Genomic DNA, 26,754 nt, shown 5'->3' with positions numbered 1-26,754 from the left:
TGCTTTTACCAACTCCTCATCAATAAAATTATGGGAAGCCGTGTTATCGATCAAAAACCATGACTTGCCTATCCCTCGCCAACCTCATGACTTTTATTATTCTGGGGGAACCTAATCCGACCATCGAGTTCAAAGACAGACCCATTTCATCAGACTCTTCTGTTCCCATATCCAGTGTTTCTAATGTCGTCGACACTTCTTCCTCCATCTAGCCTGTTACTTCCTCCTCATTTGTTAGGTATGGGATCTCTTCATCATGGTAAATTACTACATTCAACTCTTTCTTCTTGCAATGGCCCGTTGGAAATGAAGTAGGCCCTCACAATACAACTCAATAGATAAAAGAAAGAAGATTATTCTCTTACTCACATAAGATTGGAGAAACTAAAACATGAATATTACTTTATTTTTTTGGCTTGCTTACAAATGACAAATCCTGCATATATTTATACTAGTAGGAAAATACATCAAAAGATATCAATGATAAATACAAATACATGTGACTTTTCACCAATACATGAACATTCATCAATGTATCTTGTAATTCATGTATTCAACTATTCCTTGAATCTCAACTATTCATGTATCTAATTAAATGTAAGTCATGCACCTTGAATATAAGTCTAGATTAATTCTATCATCCTCTCTTAATCTAGACTTGAGCAACTCCAAACTTTTCTCTGAACTTAATAAATAAGTCAAACTTCAGTGCCTTCGTAAAAATATGTCACCTGATCTTGAGTCTTGCAATGTTTCTCCATCACTTCTCCATCTTTAACCAAGTCTTTGATAAAATGATACTTGATTCTAATATGTTTGCTTCTTCCATGGAAGACTGGATTTTTTTTTTATAATGCAATGGCAGAACCATTATCAAAATATAAAATAGTTTGACTTCTTTGCGTACACTTCAATTCTTTCAACATCCATCTAAGCCATAAGATAAAGAGATGTATTCTGCTTCGGTGGTAGAAAGAGTAATAACAGGTTGTTTCTTTGAAGTCCATGAAAAAACACCCGAACCAATGCTAAAAACATAACCAGCTTTTATGATCATCAACATTACCACCCCAATCATTATCACAAAAACCAACTAACACTGATTCTGAAACTTCCTTGTAATAAATTCCAAAATTAATAGTGCCAAGAATGTAACGAAGCACTCGTTTACCCGCTTCCCAATGACTTCTTTTCGGGCTTGACATGAATTTGCTTAACATATTTACAGCAAATAGAATATCAAGTCTTGTTGCAGTCATGTACATCAAGCTTCCAACTAAGCTTTGATATAAGCTTGGATCAACATTTTCTCCAATATCATTCTTGCTCAATTTCAAATTTGCATCCATGAGCGTGTTACAAGGAAAAGCATTTTCCATTTTGAATTTTTCAGCAAATCACGAGCATACTTTTGTTGTGAGATGACAATCTCTCCATCTTTTTATTGACTTCAATTCCAAAAAAAAAAAATAATAGATGAGACCCATATCACTCATCTCAAATTCTCTTTTCATGGAATTCTTAGAATCATCACACAACATTTTATCATTTCTAGTAAAAAGTAAATCATCGACATATAATGAAACAATAAGAAATTTGCCATACTTTTCTTCTTTAACATAGAGTGCATGCTCTTATGGATACCTTCAAAAACCTGTCTTTATAAAGAAACTGTTAGTGCGACTATACCAAGCTTGCGGAGTTTGCTTCAATCCATACAAAGCCTTTTTCAACTTGTACACTTTGTCTTCTTCTCCTTTTTTCACATAACCCAAAGGTTGTTCAACGAATATCTCTTCCTTCAAGTGTCCATTCAAAAAAGCGGATTTTACATCCATTTGATAAACTTTCCACTCATTTTGAGCAACCAAAGACAAAATCAATCAAACTGTTTCAATTCTTATCACAGGAGCAAAGTTCTCTTCATAATTCACACCATATTCCTGCTTGTAGCTATTTACAACAATTCTTGCCTTGTATTTTTCAATTTCATCATTTAACTTCAGTTTTATTCTGTACACCCATTTTACTCCAAGAACTTGTTTGTTTACTGGAAGATCCACCAACTCCCATGTTTCTTTTTTTTTTATTCTCGATCCATTGCAATCTTCCATTTTTCATCTTGGATCGCCTCATCAAAATTTATAGGATCAACACTAGAAAATAATACAAAATCAGCAACATCATCATCAATTCTACTAGCAGCATTATAAATTTCTTAAATATTTCTCATTCATTATAAATTTCTTAAATATTTCTCATTCTCCTTGGTGATATATCATCATCACTTGTGGGAGATGGCGATGCAGATGAAGATGACGCCACTGCCTGAATCTCTACTTGCTATGAGTCTTGAGCATCTCCATTCCCATCCATGTTAACATGATATAGGCTTTCTACTTCTCCAACAACATTCCAGTTCCAGGATTCATCTTCAATGAAAATCACATCCTGACTAATAATAATCTTTTTCAACAAAGGATTATACAATCGATAAGCTTTAGAATTTTCACTATAGCCTACCATAATACATTTTTCTGATTTATCATCTAATTTTCTCCTTAGTTGGATCATGTTTAAGTGACAACTTGAACGGTCTGTAGTAGATGGATAAGGTTGGGAACCTTATCCATAATGACACTATGAGTACGACCCGTTTTGTAGTTGTTACAATTATTATAAAGTGCTACAAATGATCCGATTATGATCATTCATGTGGAGACAAGTGAACAGAAGTATCCTATACAAAGAGTTTGTATAAGACTGGACCATGAAATGGGTAGTCTCTCCTTATAACACCGTTGCTAGAAAAGATTTACATTTCACCTAGAAGATCATAGGTGACTTGACTTGAATCCTGAGTGAGTTGTGAACTCCTACCTATGAAGGAGGTCCTTTGATCTGTATGGATGAGGGTGGCCAAGGTCGCCGACTCAATAAACCTACTATTTTGGGGCTCGTCTGATTGGGGAGCTGGGAACATAACTACACAAGAAGGAATTCACTCTTCTATTGTTAGAGTAAGTAGAAATTACTCCCTTAAGCGCTAATTTCGGGGCTTGAATAATGTGGTGCCACACTCTCTCCTGGCCCAAGAAGGATTCGATTATAGTTGGAGTTTAACTAATTGTTCATTAAAGGGATTAGTGATACTTAAGGAGTTAAATGTAATTACACGAGCAAAACGATAATTTTGACCCAGTTGTATTTAGTAGCAATTTGTGATACGGATGTTCATGGGTTAGATTTGGTTGAAAGACTTTTTAGACTCAACCCAATTGTTCGGTTTGTAAATTTCTTCAACCCAAATAACTCTTATTAAAAAATGAACCCAACCCAACCATGAAATATTTGGGTTGGGTTGGTCCGTGTTAATCGGGTCATTTATTTAAAATTTTGTTCTAAAAAGAAGCAAAATGTAAATATGTAAAAATCTAATTTAATTATATTCATATATTGAATTAAGATTAACAACTCAATTTCAATTTATATAATGAAAATTTTCTTTCTAAAAAAAAACTATTTTTAAGAGTTGTTGAAGAATAAATTATCCAAAAATTGATAAAATTAAAGAAACTAAAATAAATATATTTATATATTAGTACATAAGTTCAGGTTGGTTTGGGTTATTTTAAGGGACCCATGAACCCATCCAATTCATAAAATTTTTATTTATTTGAACCTAACCCAATCCAAAAAAGTTCATAACCCAATCGAAATCGAGCGTGCTGGGTACGGTTGATCGATTTTTTCGGGTCATCGGACTTTTGAACACCCCTAATTTTGGTCCCTAATTTTGGGTTTTTGCTTTGTGTTGTTTTTTTAAAAAAGAAAAAGAATTTAAAGAGAAAAGAAATTTAATATTATTTTTGTGTTTGTGTCTAATGACTTCTTATTTTAAAAATAAGAAATTATCTCAACCATTTTTTCTTTTCCAATATCCAATGATCCAAAATTAAATGCGATTTCCAATAATTTTTCCTCTTTATTTAAACTCATATTATTCAAATATTGAGAACAATTTTCATAATTTCAATCCTCCCCAAAAATACAAAAACTTCCATTGTTGCTCTCTTTAAGCTTTAATTTTTCTTCTTTTCATCCTCTTGAGAGAGATATGTTATGTTGTGATGATTGATTTGTTGAGTATTTTAAATTGTAAATCTACTCTTTGAGAGAATTTTCCTTATATTGTGTTCCATTTCAAATCCATTGTAGGGGTTGCTCTTAATCCTGAAAAAAGACTTGTAAGAGTTTGATCTTCAACCGTGGAAATGATCAAGGTTCGTTCTTGCGCCCGAAAAGAGAACGTCATAGTAGTTCGACTCTAAGTCGGGAAAAGAATCAAGTTTAAGTGACAAACTCAAGAGGAACTTGGGAAGTGGATGTAGGCCACTTGTGTCGTACCACTATAACCACTATAAAATTCTCGATGTCAATTTCTCTATCCCTTAACTATTTAATTTTGCAATTAATTTGTTCTTAAATTTTATTGCTTGAAATTATTTGTAATTTTTTTTTCTTAAATTTAATTACTCATATATGTTTATTTTGATTGGTAGTTCTTAAATTTATATATCTTTTATAAATCCTTTTATTAGATTTAAAAATTGTGTTTTAAAGTATGATGGTTAATTGCTTGTTTAATTCAAAGTGAAATTATTTGTATAAATTTATTGTTTAAATTACTTGTTTGCAAAAAATTTGTTAATTTGTTTAATTAGACTCACATTAGTGAAACATTTTAATTAGTTTGATTCTATTTACCCCATTTAGAGTTGTCATACCGATCCTACAAAACCAACTCACCCATGCAAAAGAAGTTGTCGTTGAAGCAAACATGATGGTATAATCATCCACAAACGAGACTCCATATAAAATGATAGCTCTAATAATTAGAATTATAGACTTTTGAAATGATAATTAGTGTCTTTTATCTTTATGGTAAAAATTTAAAAAAAGGGTTTAAAACTAATGATCAGATGATTTTAAATTTCTCTGTTTTAAAAAATAAAATCCTAACCTTGTTTTCTCTTTCCTTTTTGTTTATAAAACACTTTTGGTGTCTAGGCTTTTATGAAAGTAACACTTTTGGTGTCTAGGCTTTTATGAAAGTAGCACTTTAATTCTTGAAGTTTGCAATACTTGTGGCACCTGGAATGTTTGACATGTTCATTCAATATACAGAGCATAACATACCACAAGATGACAGACTGAAAAATTGGATTCAAACCATAGAGATGAGAATTTTAATTTTTTCCAAACCATAAGTCCTAAATTTGTAATTTAATCTAGATCGAACGATTTCTAAGCACATGGAGACTGAGAAATCAACTTCAAGTGAAAGAATCTTCAGCTATCATCGATTAATAGTCATGTTGCAAAAATGAAGCTTTCAGGCTTGGCTTCCACGGTTCAATGATTTTGAAAAAGGAAGTAGAGCCCGATCACAAAGTTCCTTCACCAAGAAACTTTAGTTTTATGAGACAACATTCCCTGGAATTACTGAATCATATACTCGTTCTGTAGCTATCTTTGCCTGAATACCACAAATCAGATGGATTAGAAACATCAAATTTAATTGGGGAATAAAGCAAAGTTGAGGTTTGAGTTATGAATTGTACTTCTTGGTCCCAGTTGGTGCGGATGGTAATGGTAGCAAGAGAAAGGACTTGGACAATGAGTGCCAAAATGATGCCAAACCACAGCCCCTATTAAGGGTCATTTACAGACAAAGATTAGAAAGAACTATGGTCAGTAAGAATTGGATTAAATTATAAAAAATGTATATGAACTTTGTCCCTCGTCTCAAAAGTATCCATATTCTTTCAAAAGTTGAGATGTTACCCTCGATCTTTTAGAATGGAAATTTGTTACCCTTGACCTTTTATAAGTGTTTCAAAACTATCTTGGAGTAGAAATCATTTGGAATGTAAAACAGAAATAGCAACTTGGAACAATAGGGTAAGTGAGTCTAGTGACCTAGAATGAAAATTTGGATCATTACACTGTTTTTGGTCACCTCTAACATTGTTTCATATTCCAGTTTTCGCCCGGAAGTCTAAGAGGATTCTACTCAGGTAGTTTTGAGATATTTACAAGAGGTCGAGAATAATATTGCAACTTTGAAAGAATAAGGGACATTCAGCCTAAGAATGAATGACATATGAATATAATTATCATGATTTTCATTTTTACCTTTCCACCGACGTGCAAAACAAAAGCAAGCAAAACTGCAGATGGAATTCCCACAATATAATATGATCCAAGATTGACATATGCACCAATCTTCTGCCAACCACAACCTCTAGCAATGCCTACATTGTATTTATGCATATACAAGTAAATCCTTTAAAATGTCATTATTTTGAACAAGAAAAATGTGTCTGGTTAGACCACAGGGGTAGAAAAATCCTAGTGCAGATTGTAGACATGTAATCTCAAGTCTAAGATTTATCAATAAGCATGACCAAGAGAGACAGATTAAATTCATTTGGCTGCATATCTATACCAAAACATGGATTAAAAAGCCTGATATCCTGTAAAGACTTGCTGTACTTTTGTTGATTTTTTTTAACCAAACTTGACACAAGTGATACTTTTGTCTATGTTCTTATGGGAATAAACATCTTAATGCTTGACTAGAAAATGTCATCTAAACAACTTGGCTCTAGGAATAGATATTAAATGGGAGAGACCAATCACAATCATTATGGATTGCCTACTTGTGAAAAGAGTTAATTATAGACTCTAATGTAAGTTGGTTTGACTTCTATTTCAATTTTCATTCCAAGGCTAGTTGGAAGCAAATGAAATGAAACGTATTAAGAGAAGAAAAACATATAATGGTAGAATAAGATAGAATGAGAACCTGAAAGCACACATTGAAGTCCATCGAGGAAACTGGAAATGGAAACTATAGGAAGCATGGTTGCTAAATATTCAACCACTTCTGTTTCGCTGCTATAAGCATAGCCCCAAACATTACGTATAAGAATTAAGATAGTTGCAAGCAGTAGCCCCTCAATAGTGGCCATTGTCACAACTACACACCCAGCTAGCTTTGCTGCTGCAGGACGGCCAGCTCCCAGTTCGTTTGAGACTCGCGTGCTTACAAAATGAAACAGAAACACAGAAATCTCAGTAACGTTTGTTTGTACTCTTCCCATTTTCGTCACGAATGCAAAGTTTTTAGTTTCAAAATTCAGAGAGAGATGGAAGAAGAACATGTGAAAGCGATCATTTGTAAAGTTCTTGATAGAGACGATGGAGATTCTAATGAGAAATTTGTATGAAATTTACCTTCCTGCACCACTCATACCAAATGGGATCATCCAAAAGATTGTTGCTGTATTGAGACTGGAAAAAGATAATGAGTCAGTGAAGCTAGAAGTGGCTAGATAAGAAGAAACAAGAACTTACTCCATAAGAACTGATTTTTGTTATTTACCTAATAGAAAGCACTGATGTCTCTAATTTTGGATTTGGTAGAAGCCCAGATAAAAGCACAATCAACTCAAATGACCACATTTCCAAGCTGTTGAGAGCATTTTGTTAAACATTATGAGACAAATTAATACATCTTCATGATGATGATAAAAAGGAGTAATAGTAAAGTGAGAATTACCAAACCATGCAAGCTGAAGGAATTGCAAGTCTAAGGAAAGTTGGGATGTTTTGAAAAGCCTGCACTGAAAAGCCAGTCCAAGACTTGGAACATGAAGAAGAATATTTAACATAAAGCATCAACATCAACACATTAATCCAATAAGAGATGGCATTGGCCATAGCCGCTCCTCGGATTTCGAGTCCAATTTCAAATATCAGAATCCAACATATGGGGATGTGAAGCAAAGCAGCTATTCCAGAACACATCACCATTGGGAAAACAACGTTTTGGGTTTGTAAGAATCTGTTCAGACACTGTAGTAAACCATATGCAAAAAGGCTTGGAATCATGCAAATAGCATATTTCCCAGCTTCTGCTGAAATTTCAGCATCTTGGCCAAGTAATTTCAGAATTTCTCCTGTGTTAGCCCAGATAACTGCAAGAGGGATGCTCACAAGTGAAAGAACAAACATTGCTCGCTGCATATGAATTCCCAGCATATGATATTGCTTTGCTCCATAAGATTGACCACAGAATGTATCCAGAGCACTAGCCATCCCCATCTATACATATATTCAAATTAAGACAATTTTAAGTAACATGGCTGATTTCTAATTCAACTCAAAGTGCATCATTCTCAATTTGCTGAATAATATTCAGACTAAGACCAGAAAACTCATTGGAAATGCAATCAAAGTTCCACATTGGTTATATAAGGGGATAATGATATGTACGTAGGTATAGAGGAGAGCACAACTATCTCTGATATTACGAGATCATTTGATTCAAACTAGAAGCAAAACCACAACGGTTTATGCTCATATCATACACTGAAAATAGATGGAGATTCCGATGTCGACTTTTGAAATCAAAGTGCATCATTCTCAATAAACCCATTAATGAAAATTTTGCAATGCATCATTCTCAACAAACCCATTAATGAATATTGAGCAAGATAATGAGTTTTTCTGGAGAAACAAAAAGAAACCTAACTCACCAATAAGCTGAAACCAGTGACGGTTGCAAAAGACGTAGCCATGGAAGCACCAGAGAGAGATAATTCGCCGAGATGACCGACAAACATGACGGAAATCATCTGCAAACAATATTGTAAAAGACTGACCAATATTAGAGGCCCTGCTAGCCATAGCTGCTTCTTTATTTCTTCCCCTACTTGTTGCCTTCTATGGTTCTTATCATTTGCTCGTGTCTCCCCATTAGAAATCAACCCATCTCCAGAAATGTGAAGAAGAGGGGAGTTCAATGACGAGCTGCTATCTTTCTCCATTATTTCTCTGCTTCTGGAGAGGGTCAGAGACTCAATGAAAGAGAGGTACCTCTACATATAAACAAGTCGAAGGGGTGGAAAATTTGGAAATTGCTTCTTGATGAATGGTTGTTGTTTAATTGTTTTTGCGTCCTACATTTCGGATGTGGGGATTCGAACCATGCTCGGTTCTCTTTTATTCTTCCTTCTTCCTTTTTCTTCTTATTCGGTCACTTTCACGCTCTTTCTCCCCTTAATCATAGGTTGCTTTCAAGCTTACGTCCACTGATCGGAGAAAAAGGGGGTGAGGCAAGCAAACAAAGAAGAATAGTCAAAATTGGACTAATTTCTTTTCACCAACACTTTCCTGTGATCTATAATTAAACTACTGTTTTTAAATATATAAAAATAAGTCAAAATATTAATAAAATATAATAAATTTTTAGAATTATCCAAGATAAATGTTAAAATACTTCTATTAGTGTCTATAATTCTAAAATTTTACTATATTTTTTAAATATTTTCAAATAATTTTATTTTTTGAAATAATTTTTCTGATTGTACATTGTACTTTTAAAATAATTAATGAAAGGATTTATAAATGTCACGGATTCGTCTAATTGTCTACACGTTGTTTTATATCACACATCAATATTATCTTCACATGCAGTTTTTAGTACTTCCAAACAAAAAGGAAAACAACCTTTCCTAGACAATACATAATAATATTAATGAAATTGAAGTGTTGTATAGAAAGTATTGGGTCAACTTTTATAGGTAAATTACAATTTAATCTCTATCATTTGAATGTTAATAATAGTTTGATAAAACATTCCTAAATAGTCTATAATAAAAATTAAATTTTAACTTTCTCTAATGCATAGAGACATAGATTGATTTTACTAAATTTTATTTATAAATGAATAGTGCATTAAATTATAGATAAAGAGGAAAAAATTTAACCCAAAAAGAAGAAGCATCTAACTTGTTGAGTTATAATTAAATGACTAAATTATAAATTTGAAAAACCTTATAAATAAGTGAATTTATAAAGAGTTATTTTCAAATATAAGAAAATGAATCAACTTATTTATAAATATAAAAAAAATGTCATTTTCTATTAATGATAAGCAGAGACATTTTGACATTTTATTATATTTGAAAATAATTCCAATGGTTTTGTCATTGTAATTACTCCATAAATAATTCTTATAGTTTGATAAAATTGTTATAAATAGTTCTTATTATAGAAACTATTCATAGAGTCTTATCAAATCATATGAACTAAATTCTAATCTCTAAATTTATAATTAAATTAAATTTTAAATATAAATAATTAAAATTTATTTATTAAAAATAATAAAAGTTGGAAAGAAATAGATAGATTAAATAATAGTTAAGTGGAGGATAGAAAAATAAAATTGAAAGTAATTCAATCAAATAAAAGAAATGTGTAGTGTCCTATTGGTAGGTATGTTTTTGGTCAAAAAAGAAAAAAGAAAAAGGAAAAAGGAAGAGATAGGTTAGAAAATCATGGATGTGGATCTAACTGCCTTCCTTTACCAGCTAAGTAGAATTTTGGAAGTAATTCAATGAAATAAAGAAATGTATAGTAATTTATTTTTTAAAGTAATTCAATTCAATTAAAGGTCTTCCTTCCTCTTGTAATTACCATTGCACCCACTACAATTATGATTTTTCGTCAAAATTAACTTATGATATCTTAGTCCAAAATGCAGTTTTTTTTTTTCTTGCTAATTGAGTTAAAATATTCGAATGATTTGATGATCCGAAAAATCCAGGCTGTTCAACCTCAAGCTTTACGTACTCGCATATATATCTCTTTTTTTTCAGTTTTTGTTTAATTCTCTTCTACTTCAAATTTACCATCAATTTGTGGCTTCTTTGATTATCCAATTTAAAATTCAATACATAGAATGGAAAAAAATTTTAGAAAAAGGTGAGGGAGTAATAATGAAAAGTAAATTAGGAAAAAGAACAATAATCTGATCAGCCAATCCAATCTAACCGAAATTGAAAACCATGTTCGGGTTTTTCATTTTTAAATAGTTGATCCAACCAATTCGGATGTTTAAATTGATCCAAAAAATCTTTTTTCCTATCCAATTGAACTTGTGTATATCATTAAATTGAACTATGCTCATATTGATGGTTAATGTCTTCATTAAATTATTAATATCCTATTTTGTTAACAAATTTATATTTTAGAGCTTCTGTACTATTTTATTTAACTTTTTTCTCCATTAAGTCAACAATATTTTTACGGACACGCTTTAAATTATGGGTAATGATTAGGTATAGTCTTGGCTACACCTATCTCCCTACAACCTCTTCAATTATGGATAATGATTAGGTATAGTCTTGGCTGCACCTATCTCCCTACAACCTCTTCATTTATCACATGGCAAAAAATAATAATTTAATTTTTGAAAAATAAAATTTCTTGTCACATGTTAAATTTCAATTGGGTAATTGATGAACTATACAAAAGAACTACACTTAAATATTTTTCTTAAATTATAGTCCAAATTTTAAAAAGAAAAAACGTAAATGAAAATTCTTACCAGCTGGAAAAGAAGAGGGAAAAAAACGAGGAAAATGAGTGCTTTTAAATTTATTGGTTCAATCATTACTAGTAACCGACCTCATTAGAGAACAGCAGTGGCCATATATTGACAAATGAAATTTTCCAACACTAAACATTCAAGTTGAATTTGATAACAATTTAGTGTCATATATTCTCATTTTAGGATAGCTATTTATAATTTGGGAAATTGCGAATTTTGATTTAAAAAGGTTTTTTCAATTCAAAAGTAACCTTATTTTTAAAATCTATTCTTTTTTTTTTTTTAACATCTTTTTCATATTTTCAACCTTTAAGTGGAGGGACCCATCACGTAAAAATATCATTTTGCTTCTCAATACATGGTCATTCAATTGCCTTGAATATGAAATCATACAACTTACCTAACTCACATATCTTAAATTAGAAATTTCAATCTTCAGTTTCACATTTTGTTTTTAACATAGAAATGCTTTATGTGAAGGTCGCAACTTCAGAAGAATAATCACTTTTAGAGGGTTCAAAGTTTAGATGAACAGCTCCTTTCTTTTTTTAGAGTTCCAAAAGAGGCCAGAAATTCATGAATGGTTTTCAACAGCTGCTGCTCGACGATTCTCCCCCTAAATTGGATTGGAGCCGAATCCGAAAATCCTAGAATAGAAGAGAAAAATCGACTTTCGTAAAAAAATAAACAAAACTGCACTTTATGTTACTATATCCAACGATTTTTTTTAGATTGTTTGTTTGTGAAGGATCATTATGAGAAAAACAAAGACATCCGCTTTGAAATAGAAGCATGTTCAATATAAAATAAATAAATAAATAAAAGACTACTTTTCAATATACTGCCTCTTTTGAACTACCAAAAAGGAAAGAAATTGTTCATCTAAACTTCGAACACTATGAAAATGATTATCCCTCTAAAGTTGGGCCCCTCACGTAAAACATTTCTATATTAAAAAAAATGTGAAATTAAAGATTGAAGTTTCTAATTTAACATATGTGAGTTAGGTAAATTATATGATTTCATATTCAAGGCAATTAAATGACCATTTATTGAGGGGCAAAATGATATTTTCAGATGGTGGGTCTCTCCACTTAAAGACTGAAAAGATGAAAAAGATGTTAGAAAAAGTAGATTTAAAAAATGAGGTTAGTTTTAACCTGGAAAAAAACTTTTTCGATCAAAATCGGTAATTTTCCTTATATTTTTAAAAATATATAGATTGAGTTATTCAAATTAAGGGTACGTTAGGGTACTCTAACAATTGAGAGGGCATGGCGCTCAAGAAAGTGATTGAGAATCAAAATAAAAATCTCAACCCTTGCCTAATTTTTTTTAATGAATTTTATTAGCCGATTTTTAGGTCAATTAGTGATTTAAGATAGTCCAAGAAAAATTGTGTTTAAGTCCACTCCACCTACTTGAAGTTAAAGATCCAAACAACTTTGGTTATAGTAAATATCAATTGTTAAAGGAAGGTTAAAAATCACTTTTAGTCCCTAAACTTTTGTAAAAGTAACAATTTAGTTTCTAAACTTTAGTTTATAACAATTTAGTCTCTAAACTTTTATTTTGTAACAATTTAATCCATGAACTTTACTATATAACAATTCAGTCGTTTATTCTTTTAAATTTGTAACAATTTAGTCTCTATTATAGAAATTATTGTTAAGATTTAATGAGATTTCTTGCATAAATAAACCGATAAACTAATTTGAGACTCAATATGTTTATAAAATAAAAGGCCTACATCATAAAATAATAAACATTGACATCAAATTTTGATTAAAAAAATTCGTTAGAGACTAAATTGTTACAAATTTGAAAGTTAAAGGACTAAATTGTTATATACTAAAATTCAGAAACTAAATTATTACAAAATTAAAAATTTAGTGACTAAATCGTTATCAATTAAAATTTAGAGACTAAATTATTACTTTTATAAAATTTTAGGACAAACGAGGTTAAAAGAAGCTGTTAAAAAAAGACCAAAACAAAACTCCTTTTAAAAGGGGGCATACACATAAGTGTGTAATTACCATTGAAGCCACTGGAAAATGTGTCCTCCCTTAGTTTGTCTTAGATTAAAAAAACTATCAAAGAAAACAAGAATATGACTTAAATAAGATCATGAATTTAACGTTATGGATGATATTGTTTAATTAAAATGTAGATGGGTAATTCAATTTCTTACTTAAATTGAAACGTTACATTAAATTAACCTCTAACTTTAGCGTATTATTAATATGCTACCTCTATGTTTAAATTAAAACGTTACATAAAAATTAATCTCTAATTTTGGCGTCTTCATTACATTATTAATATATATCTTATAAATAATTTATATTGAAAACTTATGTATTATTTTTTTTTCCTTCTATTATATCAACTATTTTCCTGAGAAAATTCTCCTTTCACATAAAAGAGTCTTTAAGGGATGATGTCAAAGCTACCATAGAGTAGGTAATTTTATTCTTCTCTCTAGGAGAGAAATAAAAGTGTCTAACATTTGCAATGATGCAACAAAAGATATTTCACTAACAAAAATATCTAATTAAGTAAGATCAGACTCCTCAAAATTAAATAATTTGATAAGATCTAGAGCGTCAGACTCTAAAATAAGTAATGGATTTCGACCATCTCAATTCCTAGGCATAACGAACTTTGCTTAAACCTTCTAAAACTGCTTTAGCTTCACGAAAAGAAATGTGCCAATTCTTTTTTGTAAAGTTGTCATTAAAGATCAGGTTACTCAGGGAATATCGGATAAGCCAACCCAATTTTTCTGGATAGAGGAAGAGAGATAAGATCACAACTACTGAAATCATTAACAGCATATCAATCAAGATTTTCATAAAAGTAAAATCTGAACCGTCTTTATTAAACTGAATCTCATTATGAAAATTTCAAATAGACCACTCCATGATAAAAACATTTTTCAACTCTCAGAATTTGATCTCAAATAATTTCTAGTGGCCACAAAACTATATTTTCCTACTCAAAAAGATGATAAAAGATTTAGAGAGAGATACAAAGTCCATATTTTCTAGAGACATTTTCACATGGTATGACACGTAGGTTCATTGAGTGCGGACCATAAAAGATAACCGACACTTTAAATCATTGTCAAATTTGAAAATAAATCTGAAAATAAAACGAAATTTGTACGGGACAAAAAAGTAACAGAAATAGAAAAAGAGAAAAACAAACTTTCCGGCTGGAAGAAAAGAGGAGGGGGAAAAAATGAGGAAAATGAGTTTTTTCTTTTTTCTTTTTTTGGTTTAATCATTATTTACCAGTAACCGACCACATTAGAATCCAGTAGTGACCATAATTGATTCAAGTTTGGGATGAAATAATGTGAAAATTCAATAGAAAGTATTTGAATAAAAATTTGTAGTTTTTTTAAGATAAAAATTTTATATAGTAAAAGAGAAAATTTTCCTTGCATTTCCCTTGAAGTAGCATAGCGAATTACTAAAAAGAAAAAAAAAAAGAAAAGAAAACTTCGAAATTTTGATTGAAATATCGAAATATTTGAAATTTTGAAGAATTTGGGGAAAATCAAAATTCTCTCCTACTAAAATTTTGATCGAAATTTTGAACTACGCCAAAGACTCAACACACATTAACTTATTAATTATTTTTTTTCCTAAAATGAGAAATAGTACAACTAAGTCAACATATTAATTTCATATGAATCTGAAAAAAAGAATATATATCTATATTCACCCTCTTAAATCTCAAAATATATACCTTTAAAAGAAAAAATTGAAAAAAAAGAGAGAAGGAAAAAAAAGGTCTGCTTACAAGTAGTTTCCAAGCTCTTTTCGTTTCTGGTGATTTTTTGAAGTACCCTATTTTAGCACTTAATCCGAATTTTTTGTATTAAGAATCGAATTGTAAATGTAGATAAAATTAACAAATAAATGGACTATCTTTAGATAGATCGTAGGGAGTTCTTCGACTTCATTCACAATTTCTTCTCATATTTTCATGTATAAAATATTTCTTAGAATTATAAAATTAAATAGTTAAACAGATACACTAAGGCAATAAATATTAGTTTAAAATCTGCTCATCAAGACAGTTGTTAATTAAATAGTTAAACAGATACACTAAGGCAATAAATATTGGTTTAAAATGTGCTCATCAAGACAGTTGTTAAAGAAAGAAGCTGTTAAAAAAGACCAAAACAAAACTCCTTATGGAAGGGGGCACAAAAGAATAAGACAAGTACTATTATTCCAATCAAAAGGACCATGTAGAATCTGATAAATTAATTTGAATCAAGTCAATCCCATCTGTTCACATATAAAAGTCATTGCCAATCTTAATTTAACTAGTATATCTCTTCGACAAAAACGTCATCAAAAGTTCAAATCTCTACCACAAACTATAGGAAAGAAAAGTATACATCTATACATCCGAAGGAGGGGGGAAAAAATCCTCTAGTACTAAAACTGGAAAACAACCCAGTTCTGTTATTGAACAAATCCCTGTGTATAACAGTAGCATAAATATTGGAGAATATGTTAGACCACCAGCAAAATAGGGTGAACAAACAAAGTATATGGCCAGACGCCCAAATCTGCCAGTAGTTGATAGAACCTGAAGAATTGGCTTTCTGCTGAGCTCTTGAGCAGAGAAGTAAACAATGAGGGCAGCTCATACAACAACAGCTTCTCAAGCAGCAATTTACCATCTACCTAAATTGCTCGGTCTGGTCAATTTCTAGAACCTATTCCTTCTATGGAGGGTTAACATTGTGCAAAATTATGGCTGCAAATTCTTGCCACTACTGTAGCTCACTGCATGGTAGATTACTTGCTTCAAAGTTCAAATCGCGTTAGACCTCGAGTTTTCGTTTGAGAAGAATAATGCCCAGTGAGTTCCTGTAAATGGATGGCTCCATGTGATTCAATATTAGCGGTTGAACTAGATTGACTGTTGCCTAGACATGGCCAAGAAATTGATCTCCTCAGTCTTGAATATCAAAACTTCAAACATGAGCAAGTTGAACAGTCGTTCATGATTATCGTCTTTTTTACTCTTTATCTGTCCAATCAACTCCATTTGGCACTACGAAATGATGTTTTATCATTCTTCTTTCTGCTCTTTTTCAGAAGTATGGAAGCATGATCGATGGCTTGGGAAGATGAATGTGTCTCACCCTGTAGCCATAGCAGAGCCTCAGCAGCTGCATCTTTTTCTGCAAGTTTCTTGCTCCCACAGGGTTGGCCCACAAAGTTCAACCCGTTGAAAATAACAGTGGAACGAAACTGGTTGTTTTTTAATTGCTTAGTTTTGTAAGTTGGTGTTTCATGTCCCGCTCTCAGAAGTAGGGTCTGAAGCTGATTCTTGGAATTATCACCCCCAGCTCCATCACCATTTTTCTGTCGAGGTTGACCGTCGGTCATCGCTTTTTTTGATGGTACAGGCATATGGCGACCAAAGACAAACCTACCCTCACAGCGATCCTCTGACACCAACAACCTTATTGCTGATAGTAGTTCATTGTGTGGCTCCATATCTAACTTCGGATTCAAAAGCTGCAGAAAGACAACTCAAATTGAGAAGAGGACAACTGCATCTCTCACAGCTTGGATTAAGAAATGTGGTGAAGGGAAACTGGAACAAAAAAATGAAGTTCCAAAACAAAAATGAACTTACTTTTTGATGAACAAGCTTATCAAGCTCGCCTTTAAGGCTCAAATAAGTCTCGGCCAATGCAGGTTTCATGAAAAACTCCAAATAACCATCCAACATTTTGAGGTGACCATCCTATAAAATTTAAATAATTGGGCAAGCAGGTTTCAATTTTGAAAAGAAATGATGAAAGAGTAATATGCTGAAGCAAAGTTTAGAATAGAACCCGTACAAGTCCTCCTCTCGAAACATTTCCTCCAAATAAAAGCAGGATAGAGTCAGAAACCCCAGTAGAGTCCCGAAGAAAGACTGAATTGACTTTCACCTTTTCATTAAACACCAGCCAAGGGTAGGGAATTTTTGGATAGCCAGCATTAACTGAGTTCTGTTCAATTAAAAAAATAAATAAACAAATAAAAATCAAGTGAATCGTTTTTCTTAATGCTGAACACTCTCCATTCAATAAAATGGCACAATGAGTTGGAAGGGGATTATGATTGGAATAAAATAAGTAACCGAGTAGCAATGAAATGAGAAAAACTTACCGAGTATAGCATAACCTGACCATCTTCCATTGTTTTTAAAGCTAATGATTTCTCTTTGTTCTGTTCAAAATGATAGTAATCAGTGCCTACCAAACTTAGATTATTAAAAAGCTTTATGAAGTTATCAGTCTGTTGCCTAAGATTCTGAACAGAGATAATTATAATTTTAAAGGTTAATTATTATTTTATTATTTTGGAAAAGAAAAATCAAAACAATTAAAGCTAAGAACTAGGTAATTTCATGAATATATCAAACATAGCTTACCACAACAGAGCAAATTCCGGGAAACAAACCAGCACAGATGACTGCACGAATTAAGTGCTCATCGTGGTTTGAGATATTGCATTTTTCTGCATCATAATCAACTAGACCAGTGTCCTTCAGCAAAAAGAAGAACTGCTTTCTCAAAGAGTCAATGGCTCTAAGAGTTTGCATGGAGAGAAAGTTTCTCCAACAGTACTCATAACCAGATTGCTGTTTTTCAGCATCTCTCCAACCCTGATAAGCTCGAACTAAGGCAAGATGATCACTACAGTCACGTGCAGCAAACTGTGCTTTTGCTGATTCGGCTAACTGAATCAGGAGAAAAGGACTCCAATTAAAACTAATTCCTCTTGTTAATAATCATTGATAATAAGAAAAATTATAATTATGCTTCAACAGATTATTGCAAATTACGTTTGTAACAGCCACTCCGGGAAAACAGCCTCTCATCAAATAAATAATAAATGCTTTAGGATTATGTGTTAGCAAACTTACATCCTTTTTATCAGATGGCATAAGAAAAGGATCTCTGACACTAAGACCAGCAACAATAGTCATAATTGGATCAAGACAGTTGAAAATAGCTCCTAATATAAGCATTTTTCCTAGTTTAGGCTCAACTGGAAGAACTGACAAGTGTTGCCCTGCAGGATGACAAACCAGAGTTCAAGGTTTCTACCATTTCTTGAAGTAAACACAAGTAACAGCAGACATGATTAGAAATATTTTTCTACAGGGAAAAGAGGATGGAATCCACACCGAGAACTGTCAGATTTTCTTTCTTATCCAGAGCTCCAATTGTCTTCAAATAGTCTATGGCATTTTGAACCTTCAAGGAGCAAAACAACACAGGCAAGGTGGGATACAAATAATAGTCAGTGGAAGCAAAAATTTCGAGAAATTTAGTAGAAAAGGCTCATCGAATTTATCTTCCATGTAAGATCACTGCTATAATACTGAGGAAAGGCTTATTCTTTAAAGTTGGACTTACCGATAAAGGCTCTGGCGGCTGCAATGCATTTGATAGGAAGTCTGATATACTTCCAAGTTGCAGACTCTTGATTTGCAAACACAAAGACTGCAATGGGGTCCTTAAAAGTTCTGGCAGTTGATAATCAGCAAAAGCGTCATATACACATCTGGGATAGAGATGGTAACACTCGCCAGGTTGAACACGACCAGCCCTACCTCTTCTCTGGTTGGTGGGGGAAGAAGGTCAACCAAGTCAGTGATTAATGCAAATATTATTAAATTATCCACAAAACAAAAGAGCAACACTATATTCAGTACAACAGGAATCCATTTCTTTTATTTCTGAAGCGGCCTAGAAAAGTGAGAAAGGTATGAATTGATTGAATTCCTTTTTCATTTCCTTTCTTTTCTTTGTGTTTTTTAACTGTTGTGTTGCAGTTTATAGACTTAGATATTTTATTTGAAATTTTATTGTACAGGAAAAATATACAAGTTAAACTAGAATATATGAGTTTGAAGTGGCAGACCAATCACCAACGAACACAATCAAGTGTTATTAAATTACTCTTACTTGTCGTGCAGCAGCCTTGGAGATCCAGGATGGAAGCAAACAAGGAGTGTTATTTAGTGCATCATAGGATGTCTCCTTTGCTTTTCCGCAGTCAACAACAAAAACCACGTCATTGATGGTGATACTAGTCTCTGCCATGTTCGTAGCTAGGACTATTTTCCTAACTCCATCTTCAGGTTTATCAAATATCAATTTCTGTTTCAATAGATGATAAATATATACAAAAAGGTTATTGTCAGATGAAAGGCAGCTTTCAAATTAAAAAATATCGAGCATTATTCCATATAACTGGCAATCACATGTGCAAGTAATATGGTACCTGCTCAGAGCTGGCCATCGAACCATGACATGCAAGGAGCAAGACTCTGCTAGGATCCCCTAATAAAGGATGAGACTGGAGCTGGTCCTTTAAAGAGTTTATATCATCCCAACCGGTCATAAAAACTAATATAGCACCTGGCCTCTCCCTCTTGACAATGTAAGAGAGGACATGCTCAATGAGGTTGAAACCAATTGAGTCAGGATTCCAACAGGATAGAGACTCCCGAGTCCGAGGACTGTATGCTGAAAAGTTAGCAGCCTCAAATGCATCCTATGTCAAAACAAGAAGGTTTAGCATGTGCAGAAAAGAATAGAGAAATAAGAATGAGCCATCTGCTGCTGGAATTTCCATCAACTACTATATATGAGAGGGAGAATGTATGTATACCTCAACAGATGAAGCAATCTGGGTCTTCCTTTTCTTTAGAGCTGGAGCTTGTTTTTGCATTTTCCATGCCTTTTCTTGACCATAATCATCAATTTGATTGTATGGAGTCAATCGATAGCCAGTAATCTCAAGAATATTCTCCAAAAAGTGTGCACGAACTGGGTATGTAAAACCCTGAAAATGGAATGGGTTAGATGAAAGTTTACTCCTGTGAGCATTATGTTTAATGTGTTAGAAGAAAGTTTCCTTTTGTGGGCTGTTTTTTGGATGCCCCTGTGTTGTATTCTTTCATTATTTTTCTCAATAAAAGGTTGGTTTATAATAACCAGTTAAGTTAGCCATGATCACCAGTAGAGGTCCAAATCCCACCAAAAAGACTCGTGTAATAAGGAGCCCAGAGATAATAATATAGCATTTGAAAGGAGTCTTTTTAATAAGTATATACAAAAGGCCTTAAAATGGTAATGTGAGTTACAACACTTTGCCCCTACATTAAAATGTGTACAAGGAAACTGAGATAAGATAACTTTGAGCTAAAGCCTAAAAGTGTAATATAATCAATAACAGAACACTAAACAAATTTCTCAACAAAAGAGAACTATCATTTTTCAATGTTCTGTTCAAATATACATATGTGTTGTTTTCAAATATAGCAAAATTTTACTATCTATCTGCGATAGATCGCGATAGACTACTATCTATGTCTATTTGTGGCATGATAGGCACAGATGGTAGTCTACTGCAGTCTATCGTGATCTATCGTAGATAGATTGTGATATTTTGCTATTATTTGTAAATATTTTCGGCAGTTGTCATTTAAAATAATTTTCCCATATATATATAGAAAGAGAGGAAATAGCAGGAAAAATATAGGAATGTTCTACCCATTTTTTAACTTTAAACAAGCAAATAAGACGGGTAAACAGCCATGAATATCCTACACTGGAAATCTGAACCTAGAACATTAAAACCTAGGGGGAGGGGGGAAGAAGATATGGCAATTCATCGTGATCCATTAAAGCTTATAATTAAAATATAAACTTACAGGGATATGCATTGTTGGAGCACCACCAAAATAAGAAGAAAAAAGTTCTGCATTCAGAGTTGCGCTCATCAAGATCAACCTCAAATCAGGCCGTCGAGGAAGGAGATCTTTCAGGACAATAACAAGAAAATCTGGTAGAAAGATATAAACCGATTAATCTAAATCACGTCACCTTCATTAAAATATAAAGATATAACTTGGTTCAATTTACAAAAAGTTAATCCATGGCTACAATAACTTAATATTTCAATATTACCTTCATTCATTCCACGTTCATGAATCTCATCAACAATAACATGAGTTACACCTTTCAAATTTCTGTCAACGAGCAATCTTCTCAATAGTACACCAGTAGTGCAAAAGAGAAGACGAGTTTCCCTTCCTTTTATACCCTCCAGCCGAACTTTATAACCAACCTTTCGAGAAAAGGAAAAAAATAGAACTCCAGTGTTTAGCAAGTTAAAATGTTATCCAGAAAAGTTAAAAAAATCAAAACATCACTTCAGCAACTTACAGACTCTCCCAGTTTCTCTCCACGTTCTGCAGCAACTCTTTCAGAAACAGCCATGGCAGAAATACGTCTAGGCTGAGTACAGATAATACTACAAGAAGCTCCACGCGCAGCTTCAATCTCAGATTCTAAAATATACTGAGGAAGCTGTGTGGTTTTGCCACAACCAGTTTCACCTGAGACAACAACTACCTGCATATCATTTCTTTAAGTCAGTTCATAATAGCAACATGTTTAGACCTCAGCATGAATTATGCTAATCATTTAACTTGACCAAGTACCTGATTTTCTGAAATGGCCTTTAACAATGCTTCCCTCTCTTTGAATGCAGGGAGACTTTTGCGAAATTCTATCACTTTTTGGCCCTCAGGAGATTCCTAAAGAATTATCATATGTCAAACAAGCAAGTATTCAACAAATTGATAAGGAGGAAATGCCGATGCCAACAAGAAGAGACCCATTAGATAGGGGATAATCCAAAAAAATACAATCACTAGTAGAAAAATTATGAATCATGTGTACATGAAATCCGACTATGGACGTATTTATGTGAAATGAGGATTCAACTTCTATTATGGACAAAATTCACATCCATGACATTACCGTCAATATTGAACTCTGAACAGTTTTAATACAAGAAAACCTTCAGCCTGCCTTAGTTTACTAGGATTAATTCAAATACTGTTAGACCCTACAGCTACCTCAATCATTTTAAATGGGCAATTTTTCTGAAATTAGCTTTGTAATTGAAGGATGTCCTTCCACTTAACTTCTAGTTCTATGTAACTTCCAAACAAATAATACCACATGAGAAATGACGACTGCCTTCATTGACAAGAATGATTAAGCAAGCAAACCGAGAGACAGATCTTAAGGAACATAAATTTACAGTTTATAATTCAAATAAATTGAGTGAGACTTTGCAAATCAACGACAAAAATATGTAACTTTTACATTCCAACAGAAAGTTATAACTTGTTTTAAAACATAATAATAATAAATAAAAATGAAAAAAAAAAAAGTACCTGCCAATCCTGCTGCTGATTCCTCAGTTGCAAACTTTTGCGGCGAAGAATTTTCTCCATGACAACACTTTGTGTTGTCAAAGGTTCCTGGTGCTCAAATGGTCCATTATTGTTAGCATAGTTTTCAGCAACGCCATCTTTTGGTAAGTAACTATTTGAAAAACATCCTCTTGACACAGACTTGTGAGAAGATTGGTACAATCTTAGATGACCTTCAACTTCCCTTTGGACCCCAAAAGGTAAGACCACCTGTAAATGACGATGAATTTGAATGACTCATCATTCGAGATGAATAAAAAATAAATAAATAACAACAAATGAAAAAAGAAGAAGAAGAAGGTACACTCAATTAGTATACTCATCCTAATTCAATTGAGAAGTGGGATTGATGAGGATGACCATGTCAATTGAGTGACTCATCAATCCCACTTCTGACTATACTCATCCTCGCAAGTTAAAACAATACTAGAAAATTTTGGAATGGAAAAATAAATACTTCTCTCTGTGGTCGCTTATCATCCAGGTCCGGTCTGTAATTCGGCAGAGGATCTTTACTAAATACAACAACTTTTGCATATTGACGGCTGCCAGAGTAATTGAAAACAATGTCAATAACAGTCATATGACATGGGTGCTGAAATAAATATTTAAACGGTATTCAAAAGAAAAGGATAAATTAAAAATACCTATGCAAACCCATTCTGGTTGCCAAGGCTGAAAGTTGCTCAAAATCACGTCTATCCTTTTTCTCCCTTGACACTACTTCTAGTTCATCATTGTTGCGTAGAAGCATGGTTAACTTCCATCTCCACTCATCTACGTTATCGAGGGTTGATGAACTCTGGAAATCATGAAGAGAGTAAAGTAACTATTCCACTGTTGAGGAATTGAAGCTGGGCAATATATGTATATTGGGAGTTCCAAAATCCAGCTTATAGAATTTTGTGGTAACTACTTAACTTGATACACAGTTCGTAAGGTAATCATTAATTTGTCATTCGTATTCTCCATGTATTTCCTCAGCATTTATCGAGGGGCTAAATACAAGTCTACCACACTTTTCAACAGCAAGGATTCGAAATTCAAAAGATACAAAGAAAAGAAAGCATACCCTTTGCCCCTGCGGAGACCCAAATTCGACATCAGAATCATCACTAGAAACATCCTCATACGCAAAGCGACCATAATTGGAGCAAGGCTGATGCTGCCAAAACGGGAAGGCGACATTTCTCTGCCGGAAACCCTTGACATGGTCCTGCTGTTTCTCCCTCAAGGCAACTTCAACCCACTTGGATTGGTTCGTACAACGAACACCAGACACCAACCCCGGACGAGACTGGAAGTTGACAAACCCCATGGATAGGTTCCTCCGGGTGAAAAGATGAGGAATCCAAGGTCTGAAGCGGGTTGAAGATATGGAAAATGGAGAAGAAGTTGGTCTGAAGGAAATGGACATGGAAGTCCTGATATAGGAATGGAAGAAGATGGTTGAGTAAGGCATTGATGGAGATGGAAGTGAAGGGGAAATCTAGTTGTAGAAGTTGGGAACCATTTTCTGAAATTGGGGTTTTGGATAGTTGGAGAAGACAAGACAGAAGAGAGCTCCGGCGGCCAGATGAGATTGATGCTCCACGTTCTTGTAGTTGTAGCGGAACTTGGTTTAGTTCGTTCCAACGCTCAAACCATTCCACCTATTATTTCATCTCCTTCTTTTCCCTTTAGGTATCCTCTGGTCTTTGCCTATTCTTTTTAGTATTTTCTCCCGACTAATCTTCATTCATGCTTATACCTGTCTCTTATACACATCTAGATGTGTATAAGAGACAGGTCTTTGCCTATTCTTTTTAGTATTTTCTCCCGACTAATCTTCATTCATGCTTATACTATCCGCTTCGAAGTTTTAATTTAAGAATAATATATATATAAATTTAGTATTCGATATTAAATTTTCATCTATATCTCCATATTTTCCTAAATTCTAGGAGTAAATCAACATTTCTATAAATATCACTAATGTAAATATCATATCATAGTATATTAAATTCTTTAAAAATCATAAAACGTTTATTTACTAATTTAATTTAGATTTTTAATTTTTAATTTTATAATTTTTTTCAAAAATATTCATCGACATCGACATTTTATTAATATTTCTATCGATATTTCTATATAACTAAGACCTAACATCAACATTGAAATTCTTTTATTAAAAATCTAAGGTTTGAAATAAAGAAAAAAAATAACAAAAAAAGGTTAGAATTTGGTCCATGTGTTATGGAAAAATTAGAATTTGGTCCAAATTTATAATTTACTTTTGATTAAGTTAAATTAGAGTTTAGTGCCTGAATTTTTTAGATTTGTGTCTACTTAGTATCTAAACTTAACAATGAGTTTAAAATGTGTTTTATAGAATCTTAAACTTTCGATTTTGTGTACAATATGTTTTTTTAATTTTTAATTTTTAATTTTTTAGACTAAATTTATAATTTAATCTATGAATTATTACACTATAAAAAATTGTTGTTTTCAAATATAGAAAAACGGACCAAAATATTTATAAATATAACAAAATTTTATTGTTTATCTACAATAGACCACAATAGCCTACTATTTGTCTATCTGTGTCATGATAGACACAAATAGTAGTCTATCGCAGTCCATCACAATCTATTGCAAATAGACGGTGATATTTTACTATTATTTGTAAATATTTTTAACAAATTTTTCATTTAAAATAATTTCCTATAAAAAAACCTTTTTATGTATGATATGGATTTGTTTAATGCAAGCTAAAAATACATGACTTAATGTAGTCGTAACTTTATATTAGCATTTAAATAAAAATATAATAAAATTATCTACATAAATATACCAGAAAAAAAATATATATATATATATATTATATATATACTGAAATCGGTAGTAAAGTTTTTTTTAGTAGTGAGTTAAATTTTTTTAATGTGAAATTAATTTTCCGATAACAATTCACCAAAAATTTTAAAATAATTTAAACTATTTTTATATAGTTGATTTTAACTAAATAAATAATATTGAAAAGTCATAAATTATTCAATAGGAAATTTTCACGGATAGAAAAAAAATGTCAAACTATTTACAAAAATAACAAAAAAAATACCAATAGATTTCTATCAACGTCTATCACATAATATCAATGATAGACTACTTTCAGTTTCTATCACCGATAGACTTCTATAAGTCTCGATCAAAGAAGATTAAATTTTACAATTTCGTGTAAATAGTTTCCTTTATTTTTCTATTTTTGAAAATTCCCCTTATTCCACATTGTTAGTTGTAGCCCAGACCAATAATTTGTTTTTCTTTTTGCAGGCCCAAACTTAACCAAGGTAACCAACCCAACTCTTCAGTCTTGAAGCCTTAACCCAACTTAAAACAAGATAGTGGATTTAGGAAAAAAATTTCTTCAGCCTTTCTCGACTGCCACATACCAGCTAAGGCCAATAATCTTTTCAGCTTGTCAATCAAAAACAGACTGAGAAAATTAGTGTGTATCTGATGGTTTCGAGAGAGGTTTTCTTCTTTCTTTGGTCTTTCGAGTTCTTGAGGGTTTTGAGAAAGAATTGATGAATTCGAGCCTCCAGCCTTCAGTGATACACCTACATGAAGTCAGAAATGGAAAGAGGATGCAAAGATGAACATGAAGATAGCCAAGGAAGAGGAAAAAGAGAGAACACACGGAGATTTAAGTGGTTCGGCTAAGAACCTACATCCACTGTGCAAAAGGGAGGGTATACTTCTTATTGCTTTTTCTTTTGATTTTTACAGAAAAATGAACTCTATCACTCACTATCATTTTCTTCCTTTTTATACAGGTTCTCATTTACAAAAGAAAGAAGCTCATGGTGAGCTGGTGGTTACAACAAACAAAACAGAAAAAAAAAATATTATTAGATAAGCTTACTACTAAACTCTTATCTCGGTTCTTTCTGTTACAATCTCCACCTTTGTAAACATCTAGT

General features: G+C 32.5%; 2 protein-coding genes across 2 annotated transcripts; both read right to left on the bottom strand.

Annotated features, from left to right (window-relative positions):
• Window positions 1-5,104: 5,104 nt before the first annotated feature.
• LOC120071319 (protein DETOXIFICATION 16-like) lies at window positions 5,105-8,897 on the bottom strand. The gene is made up of 8 exons (XM_039023521.1): window positions 8,607-8,897; window positions 7,628-8,172; window positions 7,451-7,537; window positions 7,303-7,359; window positions 6,872-7,110; window positions 6,199-6,317; window positions 5,625-5,711; window positions 5,105-5,539 (listed from the first exon to the last, which is right to left on the bottom strand). Exons 1-8 carry the CDS (start codon window positions 8,895-8,897, stop codon window positions 5,480-5,482), a joined length of 1,485 nt encoding a protein of 494 aa, XP_038879449.1. The 3' UTR covers window positions 5,105-5,479.
• Window positions 8,898-15,706: 6,809 nt separating this feature from the next.
• Window positions 15,707-24,539, bottom strand: LOC120071172 (DExH-box ATP-dependent RNA helicase DExH3). The gene is made up of 19 exons (XM_039023279.1): window positions 23,868-24,539; window positions 23,443-23,597; window positions 23,253-23,340; window positions 22,757-23,005; window positions 22,013-22,108; window positions 21,735-21,923; window positions 21,477-21,636; window positions 21,221-21,351; window positions 20,176-20,349; window positions 19,786-20,058; window positions 19,467-19,661; window positions 18,915-19,118; window positions 18,683-18,752; window positions 18,419-18,567; window positions 17,924-18,232; window positions 17,659-17,718; window positions 17,346-17,498; window positions 17,138-17,248; window positions 15,707-17,016 (listed from the first exon to the last, which is right to left on the bottom strand). Exons 1-19 carry the CDS (start codon window positions 24,255-24,257, stop codon window positions 16,531-16,533), a joined length of 3,642 nt encoding a protein of 1,213 aa, XP_038879207.1. The 5' UTR covers window positions 24,258-24,539; the 3' UTR covers window positions 15,707-16,530.
• Between the last annotated feature and the right edge of the window lie 2,215 nt (window positions 24,540-26,754).

The sequence above is a fragment of the Benincasa hispida genome, chromosome 2 (assembly GCF_009727055.1).
Source record: "Benincasa hispida cultivar B227 chromosome 2, ASM972705v1, whole genome shotgun sequence".
Taxonomy (NCBI): Eukaryota; Viridiplantae; Streptophyta; class Magnoliopsida; order Cucurbitales; family Cucurbitaceae; genus Benincasa; species Benincasa hispida.
This window is presented reverse-complemented; position numbering and strand designations above follow the sequence as displayed.